The sequence below is a fragment of the Rhinatrema bivittatum genome, chromosome 7, assembly GCF_901001135.1.
Source record: "Rhinatrema bivittatum chromosome 7, aRhiBiv1.1, whole genome shotgun sequence".
In the NCBI taxonomy this organism is placed as follows: Eukaryota; Metazoa; Chordata; class Amphibia; order Gymnophiona; family Rhinatrematidae; genus Rhinatrema; species Rhinatrema bivittatum.
Window position 1 is genome coordinate 275,504,241 of NC_042621.1, and position 24,738 is coordinate 275,528,978.

Below are 24,738 nucleotides of genomic sequence, written 5' to 3' on the forward strand. Positions count from 1 at the left end.
AATCGGGGTAAGATGTTCATTTTTACAATGGCTATGCGCCCCATCCACGAATGCTGACCCCGATCCCAGGTCTGTAAGTCTTTCCTTATTTTACCTAGAAGAGGCGTGTAATTGAGGTTGTATAAATCATCAATGTCAGCCCCAATATGCACCCCAAGATATTTAATAGCGCTTTTTGCTATCTTAAACGGGAATAGCCATTGCAATTCCTGGAGAGTACTAAGGTCAACTGATACATTAAGGATCTCGGATTTATCTAGGTTAATTTTAAAACCAGAAACCGCACTAAAAGATGCGATCTCCGAGGTAATTTCCCGGAGGGAGGTGTTAGGATTGGTGATGGTCATGAGAATATCGTCCGCAAAGAGAGATAATTTCATGTGCATATCCCCTAGTCTGACACCTGTAATTTTAGCAGAGTTACAGACCCGCGTTGTAAAAGGCTCCAAAAAGAGAGCAAACAATAAGGGCGATAGCGGGCACCCCTGTCGAGTCCCGCGCTGTACCGGGAACTCATTCCCATATCCCCCATTAACCTTTATGCGCGCTGTGGGAAGATGGTAGAGTACACGAAGCCACTGCAGATACATGGGCCCAAAATTCATTTTTTCCAAAGTGGCAAACAAGAACTCCCAGTGCACAAGATCAAATGCCTTTTCTGCGTCAATTGCCAGAAGCAACAATGGCGTGTTCTGCTTCTTGGCCCACCACAGTATGTCAGTGACCTTACGCACATTATCTGCCGCCATTCTTTGAGGTATAAACCCTACTTGATCCCGGTGGACCAACCCCGGGAGAACTATATTAAGACGCGCTGCGAGCACCCTCGCCAGTATCTTCAGGTCAAGGTTAATGAGGGATATCGGTCTATAGGAACTGCATTGATTGGGGTCCCTGCCAGGTTTTGCTAGCACTGTTATACCGGCTGTGTTAGTGTGCGGGGGTAGGAAAGCCCCCTCCCGCAGACTATTAAAGTAAGTCACTAAGGGCGTGAGGAGGGATGCGCTGCACTTCTTATAATACGCTCCAGAGAAGCCATCGAGACCCGGGGCTTTGCCAGCCTTCAGGTCTCGAATAGCCACCTGAACCTCCGCCAAGTTGATCGGTTCGTCAAGAACACCTTGCTGTGCTAATGTAAGGCCTGGTAATAGTAAGTCCTGAAGATACTGCCCAATGGTCTGTTCAGAGATAGTGTCATCTTTTTTATAGAGGGTCTCGTAAAATTTGGTAAAACGCTCCCTAATCTCTGCGGAAGAAGTGACATACCTCCCCTCTGGGTTCTTTATCTTGGCGACATTGTTCTGAATAGTACGCTGTTTCAGCTGGCGGGCCAAGATGCGGCCTGCTTTATTGGATCCCTCAAAGAATTTCTGGTTAGTGCGCTCCAGGGCGTGTGCAACCCAGGCTGCATCCAGCATATGCAGTTCTGTGCGTACAGCACTCAACTGTCTTAACAAATCAGGGTTTAGGGAATATGCATGCTGACGGGCCAGCCTACTCAGCTTGCCGAGGAGTTCTGTTCTGCGCTGCTACCTTTTTTTTTTTCCCCGCAGTAGCAAGTGCTATGAGCTTCCCTCGGATAACTAATTTAGAGCATTCCCACAGGGACCCCGCTGCTGTTACGGAGCCAGTATTCTGCTGAAAATACTCTTGAAGGTATTCATTAACTACCCGACACTGCTCCTCATCCCCAGTAGCTCCTCTCTCAACCTCCAATAGCGGACGCCCATATCCACCGTTGAGAGTGTCAACGTCACCCAGACCGGGGCGTGGTCTGACCACGTGATGTCTCCAATCCCCACATCCAGGACCTGGTTTTGCAACCCCTTATCTACTAGAAAAAAGTCAATCCTGGAGTAGGATGTGTGTGGATGGGAAAAAAAGTGTACATTCTAGAAAAGGGGTTTCTCGATCGCCATATATCTACTAAACCCCAGAGAGAGATCACATTAGCTAACTCAGAAGAGGCAGCCCAACTACCAGATTTTGTGCGATGTGAAGTATCCATTCTCGGATTACGAACCAAATTATGATCACCCCCCCACAGTACCTGGCCTTCTATATAGTGGTTCAGTTTATCCACTAAAGTACGTAAAAAACACCCTTGGTCCTTATTAGGGGCATAAATATTAATGAGTGTGTAAACTTGCTGATCCAGCTTTATCTTTAAGAAAAGATACCTCCCATTGGGGTCCGCTATGTGATACAAATATGTATACGTGATGGAGCTGGCAATCAAAATGCCCACGCCAGCATATTTATTGCCGCGGGTGCTCGCTGCTAAGTACACGTGTGGATAACCCGCTACCTGTAATAAGCGTTCATGGCGCCTACGCAAATGCGTTTCCTGTATAAAGGCTATGGAAACCTGCTGTTGCAGGTCTCTCTGCAATAGTTGCCGCTTTTTGGGGGAATTAAGACCCTTGACATTAAGGGACCATACCTTCATCGCCATTCAGGGTTCCCAACACTCCCACATGCAGCCTTACAATGTTCCCCCTTCGCCCTCCAATCAGCCTGTACAGAATAACATAACAAATTATAACAGTGATATGAACTCATGGTCCCCCTGCCCGCCCTTCCCAATCCCCCCAAACCAAGTGTATCCTCGCCCTGGATACCTGCAGGCTGAGAACGTGAACACACCATAGAGCACTAAGCTCAGCCAGCTCATTGTTCGCATATTTGTACGTATTTGTCCCGGTCGTCTTGTTGCATAGCAAGGCGAATCCTGAGGCAGAACAAATCCTGCCGGGGACTTACGCAATGAGATGATGTCCTGTACAATTGAAAGGTTAAGCGACTCAAATGCTGAAAGCTGCATACGTCGACACGGCACTGAGAATCAAGCGTCAGTTCTCGGGCCTCTGAAGCCAGGGGCATGAGTAGGCTTCTGCCGCGCCAGTCGTTTATTATTGCCCACTCTCCGCCATCCGGGGGTAGCGGTCATCCTGAAGGGTAGTTCTTCCGGCTTACTGGCAGGCAGGTCATGAGGGATATTAGCTTTATTGAAGGCCTCCTTCGCTTCCGCTAGGGTCTTAATGCGATACGTGACCCCCTCAATGGTGAAAATGAGCCCAAAGGGAAATGACCAGCGGTAGCGAATCTGCTTCTCCTGCAGGACCGTCATCGCGGCTCGCAATTCATATCGCTTACGTAGGGTGGAGGCCGCCAGGTCCACGAAAATGCTCACTTTATGGCCTTCCCAGACCCACTCACGCTGCTTCCTGGACGCCAAGTAAATTTGCTCCTTCTCTCGGAATATCTGCATACAAAGCAGTATGTCCCTGGGTCGATCCCCGTTGCGGGGGCCTTGCACCCGGTGCGCTCTTTCAACATTATAGGTGAGAGGAGGCCGTTCCTCTTCCGCACTAACTGGTGGCGCCGTTTGCATGATGAAGCGAAATAATCGTATAGCCACCTCCCTGCAATCTGTAAAATCGGGCGTTTCAGGGATTCCCCTTATGCGCAAATTATTGCGACGTGACCTGTTTTCTAGGTCTTCTATTTTTTCTTCTAGGTTCATGCACTCCGCCCTGCTTACTTTTTGCGATTCGCTAGTTCTTTGCATGAACTCCTCCTGAGCGTCCATCCGGGTATCAAGGTCATCGACCCGCTGTCCCATCGATGCCAGATCCTCCTTAACGTCCGTTATGAGGGATTGGAGCTCCTGTTTGTGTTGCCGCATGTCTGCGCGTAGCTCTATGAACCATTCCCGTAGTTCAGAGCGCGAAGGGAGATCATGTAAAGACTGTGGCGCCGCGTGGTCAGGCTCGGGCGCCACGTCCCCCTCAGCGGCCTGCTCTGCTACAGGGGCGCCGTCGGCAGTATCCAATTTCTCATAAGAGAATTGTTTTAAGTTCACAGTTTTTCTCTTCCCCGCCATCTCTAGCCGTCGGGACAACTGGATCGCCGGTTTGCGCTGAAAAAAGAGTGCGTTTGCAGCTGTTCAGAGCTCAAATGTACAGGGCAGAGCCGGGAGCGAATGCCTAAGCTGCCATGCTCGCTGGTGACGTCATCACGTCTCTCCTTTTACTAATTTTTTATGACAGTTCTCAGTTTGTTAAATGTAATCTTTCAAATTTTTAATGTAACAGGTTGTTATAACTGTAAACCGGAGTGAAGGCAACTCTGCTATACCTCGGTATATAAAAAATGCTAAATAAATAAATAAATAAATAAATAAATAAGTCAAGGATAGAAAAATATCTATCGGTGTTTTATTACAAGCAGAAATATCTTCCATAATTGTACTCAATTTCTTAATAATTTGAAATGAAAGCTCACGTTGGATATTTAATATATCCTTAATCCTTCCCCATCCAAAACTTTCTTATTTTGTTATAGAAATATACCACATGTGAGCATGTTCTTTTCTTCAACATTTGGGTCTTGGCATTATTCAGTTTGAAATTTCTCTGTCCTACTTATGGAAACTTCAAAACTAAACTAGGCTAGGTACCATTTTTTCAGGATTACTTTTGAGTAACTTAGTCAATAGTTTACTATTTTCCTCTTAGGCCATTTTGTCTGTAATGTGCCTGACTTAAGGGAGATGAATAAATGCAAAAAAAGAGATAGAATTTGTACTTTAGGCTCCTCGTGGCAGAAAGTCAATGACATTATACTGTGTAGGGATTTTAATGAAAAACATGATCCCTTCATAGGCTAAATGTAAAGTCTTCTAAAGAACATTAAAAACAGGGACACAGAACATGGGTTACACAATATTGTAAGACTGAAATATCCAGAAGAGAGAGAAGACACAATGATACATTCTTCTCCTAATTAACATTTTCCCAAATAGATTTTTTAATCAATTTCTGGAAACCTAAAGATTATGAACTGCAGAACTGAGATTAGATTTTATATTAACATGACTGCATATCGCTTACAGCCGCTCGACTTAAAATAAATCAGTATTATGCACTGATCAATGCTTTAAAAGTTAGATCCACTAGATGGCATCTGAATGCCACATTCCCAATGAACTGCAAGAAAAACCTTAGCAAATATTCTCTCTGTAAATAATCAAGGGCTTCCCTGGGATGGAGCGAAGATGGAGACTATGAGCTTAATAATCTCTCAAATTTCAACTATTAGAAAACAGAGCATAAAAATGTAAAACTAAGAAAAATAAAGGACAAACAGATAAAGAAGCAATATGAAGTCTTCCTTCCACAACAAATCCATAATATCTGTTAAAAGCCAAATAGGATTTCAGTCCAAGTAACCCCATAACACAAATTCTGTTTGTCAGTTATTGAAAACCAGAGACAAATACTATGATTTTGATAACAGGAAAGGGAAATTATTAGCATACCTTATTGCAGAGCTTCCAAAATTTGACCTGGGGTCCCCAGAACCAGTTGGGATTTCACAATGAATATGTATGAGAAATCTGCATGTATTGGAGATAGAGTACATGAAAACTGATCGCATACATATTCATTGGGGATAACCTGGAAACCCAACTAGCTGGGTGGTCCCTGAGGACTAGGTTGAGAACACTGCTTAAGTAATTTGTACAGAACAAAGCAAGTTATTACCAAAGTTCTACAGAAAAAAAAACGTATCTGCCGGCTTAGATTACAAGTAAGTCTTGGAGATATTTACTATCTAGAAGCTCCAATTATTGTAAAGGGAATTAGGTCATTAATCAAATACCAAATGGGAAACTCCTAGGAATGAAGGAATTTCAGCAGACTATTAAAAAGGTAAAAATGTTCCTTCCCGTGTGATAACAGAAATGCATAATAAATGTTTGGCAGGCTCTCGATTCCAGCACCCACACAGCAAACAATTAATCCACAAAGTTCTCTTCCAACAAGCTTTCCCAGACGTTTAATCTTACTATGACTGACAGACTTCCATCCCTTAACTATGGACACTGTATAAAGTACTACTTTTAAGAATCTGCAACTGGACAATTATCTGTGAGCTCAAAAATCCACTTTATTTCATATATATATTAGGCATTGCTTATATTTATATTTATTGCTACGTTAAATAGTTATACTTCTTATATAAAATATTATATTTCTTTATTTATTACCAGTTAAAATATTATCACTTTATTTAGCACTATGTTAAATTGTCAACCAGTTATACTGTTCCATATGTTATACGGTTCCATGTAAAGCTCCGCTATCTGTTGAGCAGTTCTTCGTTTTATGTAAACCGGAGTGATTTGTAGTCCCTACTAGAACTTCGGTATATAAAAATTAAAAATAAATAAATAAATAAAAGTAAGTAGTGAACCATCCTCCTGCAGCAATTATACAACAGTATCCCTTTTGTAAGACTTCATAAACTCAAGAGAAATACAAGGGCTTTAGTGAAAGGAGGTTCTGTGCTGACGACTTCTGAAAACCTTGATTAGGTGTACCAAAGACTCTGAGATGGGGACATAAAACGTTTGCTGCTTGCGACAGCTGCCTAGAAATACTGAAATGATTCCCTGGACAAATTCAGATATGGACCTGTATTCCAGAACAGAATTAATGCATTATATTCCCATCCCTCACAAAAGTCTGAAAACCTTGCCCACATCTAAAACAATTTGCTTAGAAAGTGGCACTGAGTAAGTTTGTCCCCTTTTGCCCACTTTATTTTAATGCTACTGTAAAACTTTAATCATTGTAGCAAGGAGGAATAAAACCATTTCAGGTCTTATTTTGGGTGCAATAGAGAATAGCACAGTTTGTCTGCTATAGGCAGATAAAAAAATCTTTCTAAATAAATACATAAATAATACATCAGCAAGAGTTTTGGATCTTTGTCAGGATGTAGTATAAATAGTTTTGAAACACTATTAATCTTAATCATTTAGGAATCTTCATGGTTTACAATCAAATATCCCTAGGAATTAAAGATATGTTCACAATAATGAATCATAAATTATCATCCAAAGTTGCAACAACTGGAAATAAAGCTGAATAGCAGGAATAATTGTTGGCTTCCTCTGATGGTGTATTAATCTATAAGGAAGTCAATTCAATCAACTTTTTTTTATAGTCTTGCAGGGGCAAATAAATTCCTAAACCTGAACAACAACTGTTGTAAAGCAAATATTTAAGACAGGTATAGTAAAATGAAGAAAATATTTGGCATAACTTCAATATATCTGCAGTGCACAGGGCAAGCACTTAACATTTTTTGTGAACTGTTTGGATGATTTATACTGAATTGCGGTATATCAAATTCAACAAATAATAATAACCGATGCTCCATTAGTGCCCTCCACTCTGCCTACATACACCGACTCACATACATACAGGCCATTTTTATTGGACAGAAGCCTTTAGGTCCTAATATATTCCCTTCACCAGAAGTGCAGCACAGCTCTGTATCTTCCATTATAATCTGTGGATGGTTTAAATGCTTATAAATCTGCATTCCCCTTATCCAGAACATATGGGAATAGGACATCAGATACTCACTGTCCTGGGTCTTCCAGCAAAGATTTTACCCTTTTTCAGCAAAACCTCCTTTGCGTGTTGGTGGTTATTCACAATCACCATGTAGTGGGGACCCATCTTCAGAGAGTACAAACTGCCATATTTTTCTTGCAAACTGTTGAAAAAAACATGAGGTAGTTTGTGATTTCTCATGAACAGGAGGCTTCCAATGAAGGGCAACGAAGGCAAACTGGTGGGATATTTGGAGCCTGATTGCTTTCTTGTTGTGAATCTCCAATAAGAGAAGAAAGCAAGCCCAAGTATGATCAGCAATACACTGAGTATTAGTGTCATTGCGTATCTTCCTTATGAGAACCTTGCAATTGGAACCTCAGCACATAAAACAGTCCCTATAAATACACTAGAGATTTTCCGCCTCAGCCAATCAGAGAAGGAAGAAAACAAACACATACAGACAAGAAATTCAGGAAGCAGCTCTCTCAGTACATGGCAACTTTGAAATGATTACAGATTGTTCTTTTGCATGCGAAAAGAAAATAAAATTCACAATGTTCCTATAGATATCACTTAAAAACAAATTGAAATTCATTTAAACTGCAATATAAGCTTAACTCATTTTGGACATAAAAGTAACCATGATGTGCCTTTTGCTTTTTCCTCTGATGATGGACTTTAAATAATTGTTTTTCAAAATGATTTCTAATTGTGCTTTCATTTTGCTTTTAATTTAGACCCTTTCGTTTGACTAGAATGAATGCACTACTATTAATTCTTTAGGATTGATACTACCTTTAATTGGGGTGGTGTAGTACCATCAAGCAGTTCCTAATTTATTAACATCCATAATAATGATTTTTTAAAAATTATTTGTCTGAATATGCGATATTTTACAAAACACAAAAAAGGATATAGCTCTGGTCTATAACAAAATAAAACGACGTAAACATATAATTCAACCGATAGTATATGTCTTCCACACATTTGACGCTTGAAACCCATTCCAAACTGCTGATTTTAATCTTGATTTTCTAAAAGTATTGAGCCTCATTGTGTTTCAGAAATACATTAAGGCACCTTTTACTCCCTCAGGAGATCTGAAACGTTTTATTTATATTTACAGTTTTGATTTTAGTCGCTTTATAAAAAAAAAAAAAAATCTCAGAGCTAATACGCATTACGTAGAACAAAATACATTGGGTTGGCCACTGTTGGAAACAGAATACTGCGCTTTGGACTCGTGGTCTGACCCAATACAGCATATGTGCTAACCCCTCCGCTGACGAAACCTGGGTGCACTACCATAACATTTGTTCAGCTGACTTTCTGATAGTATTTATTGATCCGCTCTATAGTTTCCACCCCCCTTTCCCTCTCACAAGCCGCGACCTCATTTGATCTCCAACTCAGGGCGGGCACAGAGCCCCCTGGCCCTCCCGCCTTCCTCGAGACGTCACGGTGACGAAAACGGCGTCGCCCAAGATGGCGGCTGCGTCGTCGGGGGCGGTGCAGGACAGCCAGGTGCGTTTCGGGCAGTCTGTGAAGGGGTTGCTGACGGAGAAGGTGTCCACTTGCAGCGCCGACGTCATCGCGCTCACCAAACAAGTGCTGAAGGGGTCCCGCAGCTCGGAGGTGAGAGGTCGGAGGATGGGGTTGGGGCATTGGCACAGCCTGCGATCTCCCAGTGTTCGCGAGCCGCTGGGCGCTACCCATTTCATCTTAGGCCAATGCCCATCTGCTGTATCGTTTTTCCGGCTTTTAATTTAATAAAAGGAGAATTAGACCTCTCTCGCCGTTCTCCTTTGGGGGACCCTTTGTTTTATTTAAGCACTGGAGTATTGTAACTTGCAGCCTTTGGAACCTTTATTGCTTCTGTGTGCTCAAGACCTCATTGTCACAAGTTGTCCTTGCACAGTCACTTTCTCAGGGTACTGTTCTGCTTATCTCTTCTGAGATGTACGGTGCTAGGAACTTCACCATACCTAGAAGCCTATGTAGATTATTCCTGTTCTCTGGCATTGGCATCCTACTGATAGCCAACACCTTCCCTAGATCTGGTGCTATTTCATTGAGACACAATGAACAAGAAATGTGAGTTAACTTTATTCCCCCTCTGACCCAGGAATTACATTTCCAGGCCTAAAAAAACAGACTAAGAGTTGGGGAATTGAGATTGGAACCCCTCAACTAGAACTAGAGAGACTCTGCTCTGGATTCCCCAAGTCAGAGATATAGAATTCTTGTATGGGCAACTGTCTATTGTTACATAAGCTGTTTGGGATAGTAGGTGTTTGTAGTATCCCACTTGTCATGATGCAATGCAATGTCTTTCGCTGTCACCTTATGCTTCCTGGATTTTCTTGGGAGATCTGCTGGCAGCAGAAGTGTTAGCCACACAAAGAGCTGTATGACAGCAGCATGACGGGTGGATGGTGGGCCTTACACACTGAAATGAGACAAATCAAGAGATGAGGCAGCAGAACACTGCACAATGATGGTGGTTGTACGACTATAGGTGCTTTCCCTAAAGCAAAGCACCTTTTTCACTTGATGCCTCTAGCGCATCTTTTATGTGCAATGTAATGTGTTATGCACACATTTTTTTGTGTCTGTACGCTTTTTTAATGCTGTACAAATGTTCATGCCATGAACTTACTGCTTTGGGGGTTAAGTTCACATGTTTTGACCAGCTTGCAGTCTTTTCCTCATTCTGAGGCCAATTTCATAACCTGAGTAAAAATGTGCACTGATTTTAGCACATGTCTTTATTCGTGTGCTGAAAAACCAGTTGATTATTGTGACTGGAGCTTCAACTAAAGACCTGTGAACAGAAATAAAACAAAATGGAGATTTCTGCACTGGAGAGTAACAAAGAGACACCCAGTCCTCCAAAAGCCTGTGTGTCTACTTGTTAACAGGATGTTATAACGATACAAAATGGATTTCCTGATCCATAACAAATATATATTTTTTTATCTTGTGCACTGTCATCTCTCTCCTTCTGCTTAATTTCAGAGTAGATGCATTGTTAAAGATTTCTAATTTTGTGCCTTCAAAAATGAATTTTCCTAATTCCCTCATTTCTTAAGGATTGCTGTTTTACCCTAAAATAGTGTAAGCATGCAGTCATGTCTCTTGGCCTCTTTTGAATTTCTTCAGTGCTATGAACAATTTGTTTGGATTTAGCAGCATGTACGATTTCTGAATAAATAAGTAGAGCCCTATGCAATCTGTCAATCCTGTTTGATAAAAGTGTTTTGAATGAACTCTGCCATAGGGGTGCTTGATATTATTGGCTTTTCCTGTATGCAGACATTTTGCTCTCTTCCTGCACTTCTAGTCCAATACACCAGTATTTAAGGATAAGGCATACTTGAAGCTTGGAATTAGATTTGAGATACAAGCAGCTAAATTATAAAGACTGTTCCTGGGAAGAAGGTAGGAGATGGGATATTTGTCCATTCTTTCCAGAGAGTTAAAGTAAGCATGAAGGTCTGTTGAAGGGGAAGAACTTAAGAAAACAAAGCAGTAAGTCTAAATGTGATATGTCAGTAGTAGCTGTTAAGAAATCAAAGCTTTAATTTCATTTGTGATGCCCACTTGTTCAAGGTGGAGAAACAAAAGTTAGATGAGTACATGAACAGCTATGTGACATGTTACAATCAACTTACTGTCAGGAGTTAATATAAAAAATGACTGAAAGAAAATCAGCTTGGTAGAATGTATTGACCTATCTAACTATAATAAAGAGGACAGTTGCTCTGCACCTGCCACTGTGCTATGCAAATTGAGCTTCATCCCTATAAGTTCCTAAAAGCCAAACAGGAAGAGGAGGAAGACAGCAGCCTTATGGTGCCTCTAGCATGTCCTCCCTCCCCTGCCGGGGCCTGGATGGTGCACTTTGATCCACGTGGCTCAGAGCACAACACTCTGACCCCGGCAGGAGATGAGGGGGGATGCTTCAGTGATACTGCAAGACCGGTTTCCTCTTCGGCCGAAAGGAGCCGGTGAGTGAGGGGTTCTGGGTGGAGTGGTAGCAGGGAAAGAATGAACCGGAAGTCACGGGATGGGGAAGAGAACGAACCAGCTGGGGATTTGGGGGGGGGGGGGGGGGGGGATGAGTGAGTGAACTGGGTGTGAACCAGAGTAAGTGGAGGGGGAAGGGGTGAATAGGGATGAGGGGTTCATGGAGTGGAGGGAAGGGAAGAGCATGAACCAGGGTGAGTGATGGATTTGGAAGGGGGATTAAACCTCAGTCACTGAGGGGTTCATGGGGAGAACCAGGCTGACTGAGGAGTTTGTGAGGGGGAGGGAACCAGGGTGACTGAGGGGATCAGGTGAGGGGAGGAAGTGATGGAGAGTGGTGGGGGGAAGTGAGCGAATCAGTGGAAATGGGGGAATAAGTGAGTGAACCAGGAAAGCGAGGGGTTTGAAGAGTTGGGGAATGAGAGGTTCATAAAGGGGGGGTAGTGAACCAGGGTGAGAGGGGTTTTGTGAGGGGATAGTAAACTTGGGTGAGTGAGCAGTTTGTGGGAGAACCAGGGTGAGGGAGCAGTTTTTGGGGAGGAGGACTGAACCATGGTGAGTAAGGGGATCAATTGGAGGGAGGAAGTGAAAGAAGCGAGTGAGGGATCAAAGTGGCTTTGGTTGGGGAAATAAGGAAAAGGGAATGGGTGTGATTCAATAACCACACATCTGAATTCCACACTTTATAAATGTCACAGTATTTGTTAGAGCTTTTACTCCTAGTTTAAAATATCATCTGTGTAGGATAGGCCCATGTTTTTATCCATATTCTGCAAAAACACCATAATTGTTTACAGAATTAAGCAATGAATGAAATTGTATCGTTTTAAGTTGCGATAAAGAGGCTGACATTTTTTTGGTCTGTACAGGGAATGATGGATCAATGCACTCTAGAAAGATTCTCAGCTGCGAAATACAGGATTCTGATATTGGGTGACCAACTCAAGAATTACATCTATGTCCTCGGTACTCTCTGGAGAAGAGCTTGAGAGGGGTTGATTTTGACTTTTGACCTGACTCAGTGAATCATAGTAAAGGGATAGATTTTTAGGCCTTTTCAGAAGGCTGCGAGATAAACCCTGGTCAACTAACCCAGTTTCTGGAAGAACAAATTAGGCCAGTTCTGGCTTTCTGACATTTTATGATATATTTTAGAATCCACAGTGCTGATTCCAGATGAAAGACGTAGGCATGGAATCCCATAATGCATGGTGATGTCACCTTTTTTTTTTTTTTTTTTAAATAAACATGAATGGCCAATATCTCCTAGAAACTGTGTCCATGAGCAGCTGTTGAAATGTAACCCTTTGCTTAAAGCTTTAGTAGAAGATTTATTTTAGTGACATTTAGGAGCTGAAAGACATGCTCTTATGGATGAAGTTTTTACTTATGCATTCTTTGTTTGTGTCAACACATGAACGGGAGATCATATTTTTTGTCTGGGTGTAGAGCAGACCTGCGCATCTTTGCAAACTTACTTTTTCTCCCTGCTTAGGTAGACCATAAAGGTTAACAAACTAGCTGCAGATATTAACTTTTTATTGGGCTAACCAAGGCTCTGTTTTTTTCTATTGTAGTGTGAGGTTAGGTTCTGTGGCAATATGGAATTTTGTGGCATTTTGAAGTGTAATATATTTCCATGTATTACTATTTAAGTAGCGATAAATAATTACACATGGAAGGAAAACATGTCTTGAAATTCCTGATGCAACAGCTGCATAGCTATTTAGTATAATCACTGAGTATTATTTGATTCTTTGGTAAAATTAATTTCCCACCTGTTCATTATTATGTTTCAGGTGTGTTACATACATTAAGTATTATATCCAAAATGTCATTAAAACACAATTAAATAACAGTGACAAATAGTAAACAAACACACAATCCATTGACTCACAAAAAGTTATTTTAAAATAGTCTGATTTCCTTCAACCAGTCACCCAAAATACTAAAACTTAACACAATAGTTTAAAAGTCTCTCCATTTTTACACTCCACCTGTACCAAAACTTTCATAAATAGTGAGACTTGTTTGTAATTGTTTAATCTTATTTGATTCTGTAAGGTGAGGGAGTGTTACTTAACATATTGTTAAAATGCAAATCCTGTTTCCCGATTGTCCTGCCAGACCAGTGTACTGATGGAATTCTCCCTCCTACCAGCAGATGGGGGCAGAGTGCTTGACGTCTTCATGTGACGTCAGCTGTATATATGCTGGTCCAGCAGGGAGACTGTCATGAGCCTCTGCCTCCAGCAGATGGCAAAGGCCTTCCCTAAGGTTGATTTCCTTGGAAGCCTGGGCTGGGTGGGGGAGCACCTGCGAAACAGCCTCCAAAGGCCTGTTCTCCCCTCCCTAGGGCAGCCAGGCATTCTGGTCCTCTGAATCCCCGGAGTCACAGTAATTTAAAAAAAAAAAAAAAAAAAGAGAGAGAGGGAGTAGCCAGATCGATGGAGAAGGGCAGGAAGTGTGTGAAATGTGGAGCCAGGCACATCCTGAGTGCTCCCGCTCCTTCCGCAGGAATTGCAATGGGAAGAAGCAGGCCGTGCTTGAGGAGGGAGGTGGGGCCAGGGGCAGCGACCAGCATGCTATTGAGACTGCTGCTGTGAGCACGTCTCTACCGCTGTTGTTGGAGCTGGCATTGGGACACTTGATAGCACTCCTCCACGGCACTGGAGGGAGGGGTAAGCCCTGCGAAATAGAGACAGGGTTCCTTATGGCATGAAAAGGAAACAGAATTGTCCTCATATTTCATCTTGGCAATGTAACAGGCATAGGGTGAAATACAAAATTTTGTCATTAATACATACACTAATTCATGATCCGGATTCTACCTGGCTCTGCACTTCATTGCGGTTATATAAGCCTATTAGAAATCTTAGGTCTACCTCTAAATATCTTCTTGATGTGCCTACTGTCAGATTGGCTAGATTAAACATAACTAGGGAGAGGGCTTTTTCTGTGGCGGGTCCCATTCTATGGAACTCAATTCCAAATACCTTGAGATCTATTACGGATCACAAGGAATTTAAAAAGGCTTTGAAAACCTACCTATTCACGATAGCTTATGCCAGAATTGAGGAAACAAATACCCTTCCTCAAAGTTCCTCATAATGTCAGTACCAGGTTATGATATTCTGGACCCTTAACAGCTTGCTTATTCTAATCACTTAATAATTTATGGCTTCTGGTTTTTTAATTTTTGTATATTTTCTGGCTTTTTCTTGTTTTTTGTAATAATTTTAGTTTAGGCTTTTAAATGAGTCAGGGATTATATTTACACGATGATTTTTTTTTTTTTTTTTCAAACCTTTTACTATATTTTTATTTATTTTATTTTTATTTTTATTTTATTTTTTATTAATTTTTTATTATTTTTGCCTTGTTATAAATTGAACTTGTGAACCGTTTTGGTCGGATACACTCCGTGAAAATCGGTATATAAAAGTTTTTAAATAAATAAATAAATAAGGGCAGGCAGGGAGGTGCAGGGGTTTCCCTGGAAGGAAAAGGAAGATCCCACTTTTCATGGGAGGGGTGGAGACCTGAGAAGGAAGCTCCATCTGGGGAAGAGGAAGAGGAAACCTCATCTCAAGAGGAAGAATCTTGGGAAGAGGAAGGAGAAGTAAAAGATTCAACCATGAGGCTGTTAGATCAGAGGAGCTAGGGACACTGGTTACTAAGGTGTCATGGGTTCTAAGCCTGAAGAAGGAGCTGACTAGAGAAGTTAAGAGGAAGGGGGGAACTCTATTCTGTCAGGAATAAAGAAGCCAGCTAAGGCATTTCATATCCATATGGCAATTCAAGATAAGCTCTCGGCAGAGTGGTAGATCTTGGAGTCCAGGCTTTGCAGCTGCAGGACACTGCAGAAGCAGTACTTGGTGTATCAGCAGGATAGAGACAAATTCTTCAATCTCCCAATTCCTTTGGAAAGCGGAGCGGCTTTAAAAGACTCGCAGGATAGGGGGGTATAAACTCTTCTAAAGAAAGCCTTTGAGCTGTTATCATTAGCACTACAGGCAGAAATTTGTGGGGCAATGTAGCGAGGGCACTGATTATCTGGGCCCAGCAAGACATCCAGGAGCAGGCTCCTTCGGGAGTGCAACAGATCCAGGGCTAACAGAGTTAGCGGTCACCTTCATGGCTGAAATATGTATGACTTGATAAGGGTTTCAACCAAAAAAAAAAATGCGATTGATGTGGTAACAAGACGCCTACTATAGCTAAAGAGTTGGGTAGCAGACTCAGCTTCTAAAACGAAACTTTGGAAGTTACCCTTTAAGGGCCATAAAGTTGACTCTAGACCAATTTCAGGTACCGTTGCAAGGCAAAGCGGTACAAGTCCTCTCAGACAATGCCACGGCAGAACAGGGAGGAACAAAGAGCAAGCCACAGGTGAGGGAAATATCTCTAATAATGGCAACGGCTAATCAGAATGGTGTGGCACCCAGGTACTAGTCATTCTAGTGGTCTCAGACTGGCCAGGTAGACCATGATATGTGGACCTGGTGAGGAGGAGCATAAGAACATAAATTGCCATGCTGGGTCAGACCAAGGGTCCATCAAGCCCAGCATCCTGTTTCCAACAGTGGCTAAACAGGGCCACAAGAACCTGGTGGAACCCATTAGCTTCAAGGCGATCCTGGCACATCTGAAGCAAGGACCAGTAGCTATGGAGAACCTGCACAAGTTCTCGCTTATAGCCTAGCAATTGAGAGGAGAAGATTCAGCCAGAAGGGGATACTGAAGCCAAGTGATCACAAAATTACTGAAGGCCAGAAATAAAACTACATCAGTAACATACAGACGGATTTGGAAAATATTTAAAAAGTGGTGTAACGAAAGAAGCCTAGTACCTAGAAAGATGGAAACTTACAGGTCAGCCTGGATAAGGACCTGGCAGTAAATACTTTGAGTCCAAGTAGCAGCAAGAGCATGCTTTTGAGGTTACATTAAAGGCAAGTCAGTGGTATCCCATCCAGATGTGGTAAGCTCCCTAAAAGGAGCAAAGCGGGTCCATCTGCCTATAAAGCCAGTGGTACCGCCTTGGAACCTGAATCTGGGCCTAAGGACTTTGGCTAGACCATCTTTTGAACCACTGAACGAGATTTCCCTGAAGGACCTGACACTCAGGATGGTGATACTCGTAGCAGAAGGCTCAGCTAGAACGATATCAGAGTTGTAAGCACTATTATGTAGAGATCCATACTTGTCTTTCTCCAAGAAGAAGGTGACAATTAGGCCAGTTCTGGCCTTCCTACTGAAAGTGGTGTCAGATTTCCATATTAACCAACCCATTACATTGCCAGGTTTTAAGAAGTCTGAGTGCAAAAGGAAACACAGTGACCTGAAGTTTTTTTAATATTTGCAGCATCCTGCTAGAGTACCTGGAAGTGACCAATGAGTTCAGAAGGTCAGATAGGCTATTTTCACTAAGCTCAGGCTAGAGGAAAGGTGAGGTGGTGTTCAAGATCTCCATTGCCTGGTGGATTAAAGAAGCAATAGCAATGAAGGGAAATCCAGTAGCAACAGGGCTAAGAGCACCCTCCTCAAGTGCTTGCCACTTCATGGACAAAGTATAGAGCAGTAGTATTGATAGATATCTGCAAGGCAGCCACTTGGATATTGATGCATACATTCATGAACCACTATAGATTGTAGTTCCAGAAAAGGAGGGAGCCGAGGTTTGCCTCGGGAGCAGTTCTGTGTTTCTCCTATCCAAAGTAAGAGGGCTTTGGCACATCCCATCAATACACTGATCTGGCAGGATGAACAGGAAGGTTCAGGTAGGTCTTATCTACTAATCGACTTTCCTGGAGTCCTGATAGACCAGTCCAAATGCCACCCAAAGGGGAGAAAAAAAAAGGAAGGGAGAATTTTCACAATAAAAGAATCCGCTGGCTGGACAGGAGCGCAGTAGAGGAGAGCTCCATGAGGTGAGAACGGAGGGTTACTCTTCACAACTTCATATATTCTCTTTTTTTTGTTTCCCGTGTGGCCTTCCCGTTTTGTTCAAAGGCTGGCAGGTAACCTTTTTAGTTGGTTAATTCATTTTTCATTTTGTAAGGTGAGGTTTTCAGCCAGGCACCTGAAAGTTGCAGGCATCCGCTTAGACGGGGAAAGCAGAGGAGACCAGGGAACCAGAAGGTAACGGACCTTGGGGAAGGAAGCCAAGGAGAGACTAAGGGAGAGAATAGTCTTGAATTACGGAGTCACTTGGCAAAGAATGCAAAAAAAAAAAAAAAAAAAGAGAACAGCCTTTGGCAAAAGACTACTGACAGACTCCCTGCTGGGCCAGCAGATATATAGCTGACATCACAGGAAGAAGCCAAGCACTCGGCCTCCATCTGCCGGTAGAAGGGAGAATCCCATCAGTACTGGTCTGTCAAGACTCCAGGAAAGCCAATTATCAGGTAAGATCTAATTGAATCTTCCATGCCAGACCAATCCAGACCAAATGGGTTATGTCTCAGGCCCTAAAACAAAGGAAATTAAAAGGTAAATTTAATTATTCATACTGCATGCAGCATATTTAACCAAGTCTTAATTTAAATCTGGTTTCCCTTCATCTATTTTCCTTCAGGCGTTTGATTGTAGTAATCTGCATAGTTTTTTGTTTTTTTTTTTTTTTTCACAAAGACAGCTGTATTTTTGCACCTGGTTAAGATGGTCATGAGTGGTCTGCTTTCTCATTGTATTTGCTCTAGCAGGTAAATTATAAATATTATCTCTAAGAATTCTGAATTGGTTTCTACAGAAGAAGTCTTTTTACTTTGATCAGTTGCTAGAAGTATTTTCTTGCAATATATGTAAAAATATTGGGTTCGTTTAAAAATACTAAAAAGAAACTTGTCAGTAAGTATATTCTACAGATGTAGAATCATAGAAAAAAGGACTTTGGAAATTATCTAAAACTGTTGAGGTGTAGTATACATTTAATTCAGGAGTGCATAACATTCAGTCACATTTTTCTCATGTTTTTATTAGGCTGCACTGCGTATGTGCTGTTCTTGTACCATAACAACATTTTTACTTCTCGTACCCCATTCCATTAACGGGCTAAAGGTGTGGTATAACCTTTTCAAAGACAATAAAACCTCATAAGTCCAATACAAGAAGTGCTAAGGATTTTTCCATAGGTGCTCTGTACATTTGGCCTTCTGTATTTTTCCTAATAGTGGGTTTTACTAATACAGAGGATGGAAGAAAATGTTACTGACAAGAAAATAAACCAGTCTGCCATTCATGCCTGTGGCAGTGCTCTGTCCCATTGCTGAAGGAAACTACTGCAGTTTAAAGCTATTGTAATTATTGTCTTTCAGCTTCTTGGTCAAGCTGCGAGAAATATGGTGATGCAAGAGGATGCCATTTTACACTCTGAAGATGTAAGGAATATGTATCTCTTTTTCTTATGAAAGGTACTCGCAATGACATACAGTCTTTACGAGGAAGAATGTGCAGAGAGAAAGATATGGGGGAAATTACAGTTCATTTTCATTGAGAGGTTATACATCTAATACTTAGGTTTTATACACCGCTTCAAATCCATTAGAACCCAGGATCAACACCTTTTTTTTTCTTCCTCTTTCCATATTTATTTATTTATTTTTGTTTTTATATACCGACATTCATTGGGGTATATCACATCGGTTTACATGTGCACCCACTTCTGGATTCCTAGCCACTTGGATTCTCTCAAAGGGTAATTAGGTTCTAGCTTTGAAGGAGAGGACTAAGCTTTTATCCCTCTGGACATTTTCTATTTTATTTTGACTCTGCAGTTTCCTCCTGCTTTTTTTGGGTTTCCAGCTCAATTGAAACTGGATCTACTGGGCTAAGGTGCCATAAGCCTATTTTGCAACTACCTGGGATTTTTAAATTTCTCTCCCAAATTGTCCCAGTCATTTCAGCAATGTCTGTACATGCATTCTGAGTCTGGCCACTAAATGTCACTGTTGTGTAACTGACTGACTGGTGCTCCTCTCACTGGGGGCTGCAAGATCTGCTTCTGCAGCACCTCCGCCCCAGCCCTGGTCAGCTTAAGGAGTAGAAGCTGTGCTGTGGGATCAAACCCATATGCTCCGCATGGCAGCGTGAAGCACTCTCATCAGGCCAACCCCGCTCTGAACTTGATGGTCACTCATCAAAAAAATGTATTAGGAGCATTCATCCCAGACTTTGGTCAATGTACCACTTTCCTTAAAGCAGTACAACGTTTTGATAGTGGTAGAAGACCACAATTAAAAAAAAATTTTTTTTTATGAAAGTCATGCAGTTAGAACTTTTTATCTTGCATGAACATCTGGATCCTGGTTACCCTTTGGAGGTAAGTCACGTGGTCGGACTTCAGGGGTGTGTGATAGAGAAAAGTTGTTTTATTCAAAGTCTTAATGAATCCAAGGTAATGCAGTTGCAGAGCTTTCCACCCCTGGGGTAATTTTAAGTACAGGCCGCCACTTAGTGAGCACTCACCATGCTGACACTTCCAGATATGATGTAGTGTGGGAGAGCATGGAAAGAGTGTGATCCAAAAATAGCACCGTTCTTCCTTTTATTGGTGAGACGTAACCCAATGCAACTGATGTACTGTAATATCAGATGATTAAGAAGGATTGGACTGAGGCTAACAAATCTCTGGGGGGCATGTCTGATTGATTAGTTCATTGGCATTGGAGTTATCTATTGATCATGAATAGCTGCAGCTTGAGAATTTGTACAGAACCCGGAGAATGTATTCGTTTTTATATCTGATGGGTTTCTCTCTTCTCCTAGCTGATGCATAATTGTATTGTTTAAGACTTGAATGTCACTGATTTCTGCATTTGAAATGATAAATTTGGGATTCTAACAGGTAGGACGTAAGGTGGTGAGACATTGATGCTTTTGCATCAGATGTACTGGAGACATCTGTGTAAGTTCTGCTCTCTCGTTGGTTGGGCCTGGGGATGCTGCTGTGTGGCGCAGGGAGTCATAATGGCTCAAAGCGGGCACCTAGTGACCAGATTCAGAATCCTTACAGATGGAGCTCAGGGGCCGTCCCTGCAATGATTTATAAAGTAGGTGGGAAACCCCCCACGGTTGCAAACGAAATCTGGGGGTCCCAGCACCCACCTTGCTTCTGGCTGAGCTGGAAGTACAAATGAACAGAGAGAACCTGCTGAGTCAAAAAAAAAGAAAAGAAAAGTGTGTTACGGCCAGCTCCGTAATTGCTTCCTGGAGCTCAGGAACAGCATTCGGGAGAAGCAGAGAAGTTGTGTTATTTCTAGGTTTAGATTGCTTACGTTCGCTGTTCTCCATCTTCATCATTGTAAGGTGAGCTGAGAATACTGGGGCGGATTTTCAGAGCCCTGCTCGCGTAAATCCGCCCAAAACCGGGCGGATTTACGCGAGCAGGGCCCTGCGCGCCGGGAAGCCTATTTTACATAGGCCTCCCGGCGCGCGCAGAGCCCCGGGACTCGCGTAAGTCCCGGGGTTCTCCGAGGGGGGCGTGTCAGGGGGCGGGCCCGGTCGTCGCGGCGTTTCGGGGGCGTGTCGGCCGCGTTTTGGGGGCGGGTACGGGGGCGTGGCCACGCCCTCCGTACCCGCCCCCAGGTCGCGGCCCGGTGCGCAGGAGGCCCGCTCGCGCGCGGGGATTTACTTCTCCCTCCGGGAGGCGTAAATCCCCGGAGAAAGGTAAGGGGGGGTGTAGACAGGGCCGTGGGGGTGGGTTAGGTAGAGGAAGGGAGGGGAAGGTGAGGGGAGGGCGTTAGAGGATTCCCTCCAAGGCCGCTCCGATTTCGGAGCGGCCTTGGAGGGAATGGGGGTAGGCTGCGCGGCTCTGCGCGCGCCGGCTATACAAAATCCATAGCCTTGCGCGCGCCGATCCAGGTTTTTAGCAGATACACGCGGCTCCGCGCGTATCTACTAAAATCCAGCGTACTTTTGTTTGCGCCTGGAGCGCAAACAAAAGTAGGCTATTCGCGCGCCTTTTAAAATCCGCCCCACTGTGAATAAAGACTTTTTTTTTTTTCATCAAAGCCGGTATAATGCTAAATATTCTAAAGATGTCACAGGATGGCAAATTTTTGTTTTTGTTTAAGCTAAGGCAATAATGTTAGAGGACAAATCTATATTTCCTTTTTGCAGAGTCTACGGAAGATGGCTATTATAACAACTCATCTTCAGTACCAGTAAGTGGCTTCTGTAGAAGGACACATGGCTTGCCGTCGCCTCTAGCTCCTGCCATGCCATTTGATGACTAAAATCATATCACTTTTAAAAGCTCTGTGTTCTCAGTATTTTATAAGTGCACATTATAAACAGTAATGTTTGTTATCTAACAATTAAGAAGTTTACTGTTAAGTCTTTAAGCTGCTGTCCTACATTGCCCCAAATCCACTAGGAGCAGCTGTGGTACCAAGAGATGCCATATAACCCCACACACTGGTTTCAGTTCGTCCGTATTGGCCAAGATGCACAAATGGCATCATAACCACTGCATTAACCAGATTCCACTATGGATGATGTTTGTGCTCTTATTAGTTTGGCTTTTAGCCGTTGGGGTCATTTTTAAAAATGGCTTAACTGTAAAGTGTTAATTTGGAGGGAGACTGTTGATACTTGTCACTTTTAAATACTGTGCATTTCAGAAAGAATACAGTTTTCTGTTAAAGCAGGGGCGGTACCTCCTTGTTTTACTTTAGATGCTTTTCAGCAACATGTATTTGGATGATCTTAGCACCACATCCTTCTAATGGCTTTTGAAATTCATAAAAAGCAACTCTTTCACAAATATTTAATGGGGGCCTGCTCACTGGTGGTGCTATGCCCTGGCATGCAGAGGCCCTGGTCTCAATGCTTAAGGGCAGGACTCCGCTCCCTGGGCTGGCCAGACCTGGAGATGCTGCGAAGGCAATGTTCACATCCTCCGGGATGGGGAAGCCGTAGCCCAGTGGTTCCCAAACCAGCCCTGGGGGGACCCCCCAGCCAATCAGATTTTCAGGAAATCCACAATGAATATGCATGAAATAAATTAGCATCAGTGAATATGCATGAGGTAGATTTGCGTGCAGTGCCTAAACTGTATGCAGATATATCTCTTGCATATTCATTGTGGATATCCTGAAATCCAGACCCCTGTACAAATGCGCATAAGAGTCGGTCTCTTCTCTGTAGAGCTTGCAGTCTAGTCAAAACAAACATACAAGGCAAATAAGGAACTTTGGGAATTTCGTTTAATACAGAAAATTGTCAAACCAACAAGCTATGATCATGAGAACCAGGGGTTACGATTTAAAAACGACCTCAAAAAGGAGGGGTTTTAGACGGGATTTCTGGAGTATGCATGTTGGCTAAATCATGAGGAGGAGAATTGGATGTGTGTCTGTGGACTCTATATATTCCGGACCCAAAAAACAAATCGGAAGCCGATCCAGCGAGCTGTGTGGCAGTGACGACAAAGAGAATCGGATAAAAGCAAGCCCTTTATTAAAACACCCAAACAGGGCGTTTTAATAAAGGGCTTGCTTTTATCCGATTCTCTTTGTCGTCACCTCTATATATTCCGGGCAGAAGGAAAGGAAGCAAAATGGCAGCCACTGACCAGGGACAGAAAAAAAACCCAGCACAAAATGAACACACAAGCATAATTTCAGGAGAAGAAAATAGAGAAAACCACTTCCAGGAGCTGAGCAAAGGATTGTCACAATTTTTATGAATGTATCCATTTTGCAGTAGTGCTGTAAAATCTGTGAGTTAACCATGTTTATTTTTATTTTAAAGACCACAAAATTGTATTTCTTTTCTTACCCTGTATTCTTTCCATTCCTTGTGTAGGCAAGAGGCAATTCAGAAAAAGTAAGTACAGTATTCTGTGAGTGCATCTCTGTGTGTCACTGTGTAAGAAGTATTGGTCTTTCGGGTTACTGTGACTTAGCTGAAGCTCTCTTTCTGTGTTTTGTTCTAGCGTTGAGCAGTCTTCAAACCTGCAGGCCCAGCTGAATCATCTCTTGAAATGATAGAAAAGGAAAAAATTGCAAGAAAGCTCACAAGTCCCCTGACATCTAGAAGCATGGCCTCATTCCCTGCCTTCACTTGATGTTACCTGTCGTCTTATCCGAAGTAGCTGGGGTTTTGGGGGGGTTTTTTTCCTCCAACAGCGTATCTGATGGGAAGAGTCTGAGATGATGTTTATCTTCTGCAAAAGGTCTGTAGGATGAGGAGCAGGCAAGGACACCCAGCAAGCACTCCATGCTGCTTTACACACCTTGTTCATGCACCAGTGAGACAGATGTAATTAAGGGTGTTCTCTTAACTGGATTTATGCAAACGGCACAAAATGGGAGAACATTTTCAGCAAATAAGAGTTCCTGGTGGGGGAAAAAAGCATGATACCAAGTCTTTCTTATCATTTTGTAACACTTCCTGAGTTTTACATGGTTAGCATCTCTGTAAGAAAGCTATATTTTAACTTATTGTTTTTCAGGTGCATTTTTTTATTTCATGCTTTCATGATGTACAATGAAGCTTCATGTTATTTTATTACCCTGTCTAAGTTCTGGCATTGTGCTTTCTTTCATCCAAATCTCTGTCTAGGGATTATGTGTGCAGCATGTGACTTGCATCTTAAATCTCTTATGTTAGATGCGCAATAAATGACGTACTGTTTTCACTAAATCTGTAAATAAATGCTTTATCTTTACAGGCATCCAACACAATTATTATGATCCATTCAGTTTTATGCATTTTTTTTTCTATCAGAAGGACAAATGACTAGGTCAGCCGTAGTGGAATTTTCTCTTATTTGTAAATTAACAAAGAAACTTAGTAGTGTTTTTAGTAATCTGCTTGTATTCAGGGTAGGTATATAATATCAAATGCATCAGTTTATAACTGCAGTTGTGGGTGCAGACACTAACATTTTAATTTAATGGTTTGATAGGTACGCTGCTATGAACAGGATCAGGAGCTATACTTTTAGTGTGGGGGGGTCTCCAAACCACAGCCCCCCCCATGCATTTCCTTCCTGCGGTCACATCCAACACAAGAAGGAAGGGCTTTGTTTCCCCTCCCTCACCTGCCGTACATATAATGTTTAAATTGTTAGGAAAAGTACACCCATTTTAATGCACTGAAATATTTTGTTTTCAATGCACTGCATGTGTTCATGCGTAATCATACATAGGGACGATGTTGGCAAATATGTGTATTTTATTTGTGCTCTTCAGCTATGCCTGGGATATAGCAAATGTTGCTTATCTGATGTAACAGGTGTTCTCACAGGACAGCAGGATGTTAGTCCTCACAAATGGGTGACATC

The 24,738-nt window shown here is 42.4% G+C and overlaps 2 protein-coding genes across 2 annotated transcripts in view; one reads left to right on the forward strand and one right to left on the reverse strand.

The window, feature by feature from the left end:
* Positions 1 to 7,770, reverse strand: part of LOC115095930 (steroid 17-alpha-hydroxylase/17,20 lyase) — a 132,004-nt gene extending 124,234 nt beyond the window's left edge. Inside the window, exon 1 of the mRNA XM_029610282.1 lies at positions 7,443 to 7,770. Coding sequence (XP_029466142.1) covers positions 7,443 to 7,754 — 312 coding nt within the window. The 5' untranslated portion in view covers positions 7,755 to 7,770. The remainder of the gene's footprint in view (positions 1 to 7,442) is intronic.
* A 1,000-nt stretch (positions 7,771 to 8,770) lies between these two features.
* On the forward strand, positions 8,771 to 24,120 carry BORCS7 (BLOC-1 related complex subunit 7). The gene is made up of 5 exons (XM_029610281.1): positions 8,771 to 9,050; positions 18,764 to 18,826; positions 21,567 to 21,610; positions 23,256 to 23,276; positions 23,386 to 24,120. The coding sequence occupies exons 1-5, from the start codon at positions 8,901 to 8,903 to the stop codon at positions 23,435 to 23,437; spliced, it is 330 nt and encodes a 109-aa protein (XP_029466141.1). The 5' UTR covers positions 8,771 to 8,900; the 3' UTR covers positions 23,438 to 24,120.
* Positions 24,121 to 24,738: the final 618 nt, after the last annotated feature.

Excerpts from the sequence above, each read along its gene's own strand:
- BORCS7 (XM_029610281.1), top strand. The coding sequence starts at position 8,901 with ATGGCGGCTGCGTCGTCGGGGGCGGTGCAGGACAGCCAGGTGCGTTTC. Across the intron at positions 9,051-18,763 it reads AGGGGTCCCGCAGCTCGGAG|CTTCTTGGTCAAGCTGCGAG; the intron begins GTGAGAGGTCGG and ends ATTGTCTTTCAG. Across the intron at positions 18,827-21,566 it reads CCATTTTACACTCTGAAGAT|AGTCTACGGAAGATGGCTAT; the intron begins GTAAGGAATATG and ends TCCTTTTTGCAG.